Genomic DNA, 8,030 nt, shown 5'->3' on the forward strand with positions numbered 1-8,030 from the left:
CAATAGCCCTAACCAGTCAGTCCATTTTCTTCCCAAACGTTTCCCCCGGGGTCTGTTTTGTGTAAGACAGTGTGAATACCAAAAAAAAAAAAAAAATCAGACACGGGCCAATCCAGCATCTGAGGAACAAGTCAGCGTCTGAGGCCTCCTGGCTGCCCCAGTGCCAGAGCCTACATTCTGTAGCAAGATGGGCCCTCGGAAGAAAGCATAAAGCAGATGGGAAGTATTGAAAAACAGACAATCGACCCGGGTGCAGTGGCTCACACCTGTAATCCCAGCACTTTGGGTGGCCAAGGTGGGAGGATCACTTGAGGCCAGGAGTTTGAGTACAGCCTGGGCAACATAGTGAGACCTCATCTCTACAAAAAATATTTTAAAATGAGCCAGGCAGGGTGGCATGCGCCTGTACCCCTAGCTACTTGGGAGGCTGAGGCAGGAGGATTGCTTGAGGCTGGGAGGCTGAGGCTGCAGTAAGCCATTATGGCACCACTGCATTCCAGCTTGACCAACGGAGTGAGACCCTATCTCAAAAAACCAAAAGCCAAAACAAAAGCAAATGATTTTCTAATTTCATACCCACTGAGAACCAGATGAAACCTGTATATTCAAATGAAAATGTGCACAGGAATACCGGCAACAGACTTCAGAGAGCTTTACCACTCCTGAAACTCCATTTTAGATGTTCAGACTGGAGATGTGTAGTCACAGGAGATGAAATGATACCGTAAGATATGAAAAGAAAACTTTGGAGGAGAGAAAATCGCCTCAGGTTGTGATTCAACGGGGTCTGCGCTCACAATTCTAACATTTAGGAACCGAAGTGTCCTGATGCAAAGACAAAAGCAGATCGACTATGGGAAGAACACCATTGCCTGTGATCCATACCTTAAAGAAGTTCCAAGTTAGCCTCAACAATCCAGCATCCATCCCGAGATCACCCACACGTTTAAGGAGTATAGTCAGCTCTCATGGGACCAGCAAATCAAACTCTGGGATGTTGTTCCACATGTTAGGGATCATCCAGCTGAAGAAGGGTGTGATTTGCAAGAAATTCATCCTGTAGACCTTGGTGAAATGGAGACGGAATCTGCAGAGAGTACCTCTGAATCCAGGCTCTTGGGTTAACTTGCTGTCACCCATCAGAGTTACACATGGGGACTTTCAGGTTGCAAGTTGCAGATGAGTTTGATTTGGAAGATGTTTAACTGAACCCTTGAAAGACTTTCCAGGCCAGGCGCTGTGGCTCACACCTGTAATCCCAACACTTTGGGAGGCTGAGGTGGGCGGATTGCTTGAGCCCAGGAGGTCAAGACCAGCTTGGGCAACAGTGGCAAAACCCATCTCTACCAAAACCACAAAAAAGCTGAGTATGTTGGCGTGCACCTGTAGTCCCAGCTACTCAGGACGCTGAGCTGGGAGGATCCCCTGAGCCCTGCAAGTCGAGACTGCAGTGAGCCGTGATGATGCCACCGCACTTCAGCTTGGGTGACAGAGTGAGACCGTGTCTCAAACAAAACAAAACAAAACAAAACAATCCCCAAAACCCGAGTTTCCTGGTGTGAGCTCACGGGTGCCACCTGGAGGCTACTGAGAGCAATTGCTTTCACCCAGGAAGGCGTGATGCCCCAAGCCTTGGTAACGGTTTCTGTTCCATGTGTTATGATGCTTTGCTATTCTTGCCTTGCTTTCTTAAGAAACATAAATTTCATATATATGTAGTGTGTTTGCATGTTTTAAATTTTAAATATAACTAAATCCAAGGAAGACTGAACTTTTAATCTTACAACAAATTTAATTGCTTAATCCTTGTCATCCTCCAAGTTAACTTGACAAGTATACTTTAACTGGTTTTTCACAAGTATTTTTAACACTAAATGGCCACTTGTCAGATTGCTTAGTTCTGAGCTTAACCATGTATTTGTAGAACCAATCTAGAGTCAATTTCTCTTTACCAGTGTCTGACAAAGTATTTTCACAAATGTATACTGTTAACGTCTTCCTCTTAATTCTTGGCCTTTTGTCAACATGTCAAGGTAGTTTTTTTCACTTCTACAGTGCATAAATAGTCAAAGATGGTAAATGAAGCTATTAAAATTAATGGATTTTGGCCAGGCACAGTGGCTCATGCCTGTAATCCCAGCACTTTTGGGAGGCTGAAACAGGTGGATCCCTTCAGCCCACGGGTTGGAGACCAGCCTGGGCAACATGGTGATACCCCATCTCTACTAAAAATATAAAAAAATAAGCCAGGCATGGTGGCATGCGTGCTTGTAGTCTCAGCTATTCAGGAGACTGAGGCAGGAGAATCCCCTGAGCCAAGAAGTTGAGTCTGCAGCGAGCCGTAATCATGCCAGTGCACCAGCCTGGGTGATGGGAGTGAGACTTTGTCTCAAAAAATAAGAAGAAGAATGGATTTTCTGTGAGTTATTCAACCTTTGTTGAGTCAGGATCTCTCTCTGTCACCAAGGCTAGAGTGCCACGGCACAGTCATGGCCCACTGCAGTCTCGAACTCTTGGGCTCAAGCGATCCTCCCGCCTCGGCCTTCCAAAGCCCTGGGATGTTCCTCAGTGTTGATCTGATATCTGTAAATAGTCCTAAGTAGACTCTGTAATACCGCCAGAGTTAAGTCAGTGGAAGGGATTTAGAAAGAAATTTTGTTTCCACAACAAGGTTATTTGCCATGTGAAATTTTTGTAAATAGTAATGTGTACAGATATTCTGTTCAAATGTTTCATTGTAAACTTCTTGTTAAGTCAGTTAAGTGTATATAATGAAATTATAAAACTAAAAAGAGACAGGGTGCAGTGCCTCACATCTGTAATCCCGGCACTTTGGGAGGCTGAGACAGGTGATTTGCCTGAGCTCAGGAGTTTGAGACCACCCTGTACGTCATGGTGAAACCCCGTTACTACTAAAATACAAAAAATTAGCCAGGTATGGTGGCACGTGCCTATAGCCCCAGCTACTTGGGAGGCTGAGACGTGAGAATTACTTCAACTTCGGAGGCGGAAGTTGCAGTGAGCTGAGATTGTGCCACTGCAGTCCAGCAAGGCTCTGTCTGGGAAGAAAAAAAAAAAAAACTAAAAAGAAATTTTATAATAATAAAACAGACATGGGATTACTCTGAGTAGAACCTGTATGCAAGAACAGCAGAATGGGGGTAGTGTTGCTTAGTTAGGTACAAGCTGTGGTCAGGAAATGAGAAAGAGAGAGGGAGAGAGAGAAATTGTGTGGGGAGGGATCCTGGAAATCCTTTTGAGAGATGACCAAAAGAGGCCTTTGAAGAATAGAAGCCTAGTATTTTTTTTTGAGATGGAGTTTTGCTCTTGTTGCCCAGGCTGAAGTGCAATAGTGTGGTCTCAGCTCACTGCAACCTCCGCCCACTCGGTTCAAGCGAATCTCGTGTCTCAGCCTCCCGAGTAGCTGGAATTACAGGCAGGCACCACCACGCCTGGCTAATTTTGTATTTGTAGTAGAGACGGGGTTTCTCTATGTTGGTCAGGCTGGCCTTGAACTCCCAACCTCAGGTGATCCGCCCGCCTTGGCCTCCCAAAGCGCTGGGACTACAGGCTTGAGCCACCGCGCCTGGCCCAGCCTAGTATTCTTAAACAGTGAAAGGATACTGAGGTGAGGAGGCACGACAAGTGATAACAGGTAACCAAAAATTGAGCACAGCCTTTTGAATTCATCTGTAACTCCATGATCTCAATGATGAGTTTCCACTTACAGATGCCCCAAGAGGTTCCTTCAGACACATCTAGTTATTGCTCTTTTGTTTGCAGTCACTTTCTGCTGCCTCTTGAGGAAGCACTGGCCAGAATACTTTGCCCTGAGTGCTGTCATGTGTTACTGTTTCTTCTATTATTTCTTTTCAAGGAGATCTCTTTGCTGCCACTTTCCTCATTAAGAATGGGGCCTTGGTCAATGCCGCTACACTGGGTGCCCAGGAGACGCCATTGCACCTCGTGGCCTTGTACAGTTCAAAGAAACACTCAGCAGACGTGATGTCTGAGATGGCGCAGATTGCAGAGGACCTTCTGCAGGCTGGTGCCAACCCCAACATGCAGGACAGCAAGGGGAGGTAAGCTGGGGAGCAGACACTGTGCCCTTAGCACTGTTCTCAGCTTATCTTACGGTAGCAGGTCATTGGCATACGGGGAGTTCATGTTCTTTAGTTTGGCATTATTCAGTGTGATTTGTATTAAAGTCACAGACATTGATGTATAGTAGTAGTGTCACTACTAAAACCAGAGGCATTTGGGGAAGACATTTCCGTCCTGGGTAACTGAAGTCATCGAGGGTTTTTTGTTGTTGTTGTTTGTTTGTTTTTAATTGTGTCAGCATCTCACTCTGTCGCCCAGGCTGGAGCGCAGTGGTGTGATCTTGGCTCACTGTAGCCTCCACCGCCTGGGCACAGGTGATCCTCCCACCTCAGCCTCCTGAGTAGGTGGGACTACAGGCACGCGCCACCCCACCTGGCTGATTGTTCTATTTTGGTGGAGACAGGGTTTTGCCATATTGTCCAGGCTAGCATCAAACTCCTGGGCTCAAGCAATCTTCCCACCTCGTTCTCCCAGAGTGCCGGGATTACAGGCGTGCGCCAGTCTTCGAGCTTTTAAGCAATTTGTATCTTCATGTTTGAAGGAACCAGAGTGGTCATCTAGTCCAGGGCCTCCAAGGGAACCTTGTAGCGTTTCTTAGAGTTTAAACTATCCAAGTTTGAAGAACTATCCGAGCAACCAGACAATCTGTTTTATTTCTGTGAGGTCTAATTGTTAGAAAATTCTAATTGTTAAACCCAATTTTACATTCTTGTAAACACTCCCACTTTATCTGCACAGCTTGCTACCTTTGTCCGTAGCACAGCCCTTTCCATATTTAACAATAATTACTGTGTTCATTTTGCCCATTTCCAGAAATACTTAGCTGGGGATTCCTTGTGGTTTAGGATCTAGGAAGAGGCTGCTTGTCTTGGGACAGTGGTGTGAGGCTGTGAAGGACGGTCAAGTCACCTGAATCACTGACCACAGTTGGGACCCGCTTGTCCTTACAACAACTCAGTATTTTATACCTTTGAAAACCCTCTCAAAAAAGAAAAGATTTTTTGTAAAGTTTGGTTGTCAGATAGGAAAATGGACTTGTGTGATAGGGAAGGTACACAAATAAGATGCAGCTTCATGAAATCTCAATATCGTGTGATAATTACCTTATTTCCTAAAATAATTGCATCCATGTCCCTGCTGTTGATTCTTTTATTTTTTTCCTCCAATGGCAGTAAACTTGCAGTGTGTGTGTGTGTGTGTGTGTGGGTGTGTGTGTGGGTGTGTGTGGTAGTTCCACCGTGCCAGTCTCCTGCAGGGCTCCTGAGTGCTAAATGGAAGCAGTGAAAAAGGGTTAAATGCAGCTTTCATCAGTTCTCTCCTGTTGCTGCGCTGAGTGTGTTTGAGAAGAACAGAAAATTATGGGGCGAAGTTTCTTTTCCGAATTGATGGAGAATAGATGAGGGAAAATCTGCACACCTGTGGCAGAAACTGCTGTTTTTGAGAAAATCATGTCTATGCCTTCAGGAGGGGGTCGGGATTGAGTTGGGGAGTATTTGAGATCGCTTCCTTGAGCTGCTGCTTGTCCATTTTGGCCACTGAATAACGGTCACATATAAGCAGATCCGTTTTCAGGTTTTGATCCTGGGTCATGGTTTTAGAAGCCTTGTAGAAATGTGGAATTTCTTGTGGTTGGGCACTCTGCCTGGGATTCGGGGTGCCTCTTGCCGTGAGTCGTCCTGGACAGGCCTGTCCTGAATTGACCCTTCTTCTTTTTGGTCCTGCAGGACTCCTTTGCACGTGTCCATCATGGCCAGGAATGAACATGTGTTCAGTCAGCTGCTGCAGTGCAAACAGTACGTAGGGAGACATGCACAAGTGAGAAGATGGGTGTGAGGGGTGTGAGTGGAAAATCATTCTTTTTTTTTTTTTTTTTGAGACGGAGTCTTGCTCTGTCGCCCAGGCTGGGGTGCAGTGGCTGGATCTCAGCTCACTGCAAGCTCCGCCTCCCGGGTTTACGCCATTCTCCTGCCTCAGCCTCCCGAGTAGCTGGGACTACAGGCACCCGCCACCTCGCCCGGCTAGTTTTTTGTATTTTTTAGTAGAGACGGGGTTTCACCGTGTTAGCCAGGATGGTCTCGATCTCCTGACCTCGTGATCCGCCCGTCTCGGCCTCCCAAAGTGCTGGGATTACAGGCTTGAGCCACGGCGCCCTGCCAAAATCATTCCTCTTAAACACCTTTAGTGTCGCATATATTAAGAAGTTAAAGTGAGCTAAAAAATGTGTCGTTGAAAAAGGATAAAGAGAAAGAACGAGGTCGTTGTCAGTCTAGAGTGTCTCAGGAAAGATTGTAGGTGCTGTTGACATTGCTTCTGCTTTTCAGACTGGATTTAGAACTCAAAGACCACGAGGGCAGCACGGCTCTGTGGCTCGCAGTGCAGCACATCACGGTGTCTTCTGACCAGTCTGTGAACCCCTTCGAAGATGTCCCCGTGGTAAATGGGACTTCATTTGATGAGAACAGCTTTGCAGCCAGACTCATCCAGCGCGGCAGCCACACGGACGCACCTGACACAGCGACAGGTAAAGGACATGCCACCCGAGGGGCGACGCTGGGATCTGCAGGCACCAGGAAATGGCCTGTAAATGCTTTCACCGCAGATTTAGAAATTGAACGGCATACTATGAGGATAATGATTTTGTACTTAATTTTAAATAGAGTAAAAGCCTGGGCTATAATTTTTAAAAATCCTGTGCTTCAAACAATTGAGCAGCCCTCAAAACCCTGAAACTGAAACTTCCATTTGTTTAATGTGGTGACTCCCAGACTCTTTGGACTCAGCATTCCTTTGACCGTCTTAAAAATGGTACCAGAGAGCTTTTGTTTAGGTGGGTGATAACTTCAGTATTTACCATCTTAGACTACACTTTGAGAACCACTGTTTTAATGTATTTTCTTGATCTGACTAAATAAAATACAGGGATATTTTAGGGAGAAGGAGTCCATGTAATTCAGTATTGAGTACTAGCAAAAAATGTATAAAACATGGGTAGGTGTCACTCACAGGAAGAGTTGACCAAAAAAAAGAAAAAACAAAAGATGGACGTTAAAACAGCCCTTTCCCTAAAGAAGTTAATAATTGAAGGTCGGCCAGGTGCAGTGGCTCATGCCTGTAATCCCAGCACTTTGGGAGGCTGAGGCTGGCAGATCACCTGAAGTCAGGAGTTCGAGATCAGCCTGGCCAACATGGTGAAACCCTGTCTCTACTAAAAATGCAAAAATTAGCTGGGTGTGGTGGCGGGCGCCTGTAATCCCAGCTACTCAGGAGGCTGAGGTAGGAGAGTTGCTTGAACCTGGGAGGTAGAGGTTGCAGTGAGCCAAGATCGCGTCACTGCACTGCAGCCTGGGCAACAGAGCGAGACGCTGTCTCAAAAATCAATCAATCAATCAATAAAAAATAAAAAAATATTTAAAGGTCAAATGAAATCACCACTCTAGGTGATACAAAAGCTCAAGGCAGTGGTACTACAGGACAGCTAATATAGGAAGAACTATAAGTGTTTTAGACTGAAGACTTCTGGAAATCAGATTGTTACTAATTCCTTTTAATTTACAAATATATTGGTTATTGGCTATAATTTTACTGATTACTAATTTAATCATATCAGAATTTGGCATATAAGGGATTTGTTCTTTGATATTTAAGAATCAAGTGGTGGCTCATGCGTGTACCCTGAGCTACTCAGGAGGCTGATGTGGGAGAACTGCTTGAGGCCAGGAGTCGGAGGCTGCAGTGAGCTATGATCACTCCACTGTACTGCAGCCTGGGTGACAGAGCGATATCCTATCTCCTAAAAAACAAACAAAAAACAGGCTTGAACAGAACTAGTTTTTTGTTGTTTTTTTTTTTTGAGATGGAGTCTCGCTGGGTCGCCCTGGCTGGAGTGCAGTGGTGCGATCTCGGTTTCACTGCAAGCTCTGCCTCCC

The 8,030-nt window shown here is 45.6% G+C and overlaps 1 protein-coding gene across 1 annotated transcript in view; it reads left to right on the forward strand.

The window, feature by feature from the left end:
* Positions 1-8,030, forward strand: part of ANKFY1 (ankyrin repeat and FYVE domain containing 1) — a 104,343-nt gene that overhangs the window by 56,496 nt on the left and 39,817 nt on the right. Inside the window, exons 8-10 of the mRNA XM_011947465.1 lie at positions 3,878-4,082; positions 5,829-5,897; positions 6,426-6,625. Coding sequence (XP_011802855.1) covers positions 3,878-4,082; positions 5,829-5,897; positions 6,426-6,625 — 474 coding nt within the window. The remainder of the gene's footprint in view (positions 1-3,877; positions 4,083-5,828; positions 5,898-6,425; positions 6,626-8,030) is intronic.

This window comes from Colobus angolensis, unplaced genomic scaffold (assembly GCF_000951035.1).
Source record: "Colobus angolensis palliatus isolate OR3802 unplaced genomic scaffold, Cang.pa_1.0 Scaffold267, whole genome shotgun sequence".
Classification (NCBI taxonomy): Eukaryota; Metazoa; Chordata; class Mammalia; order Primates; family Cercopithecidae; genus Colobus; species Colobus angolensis.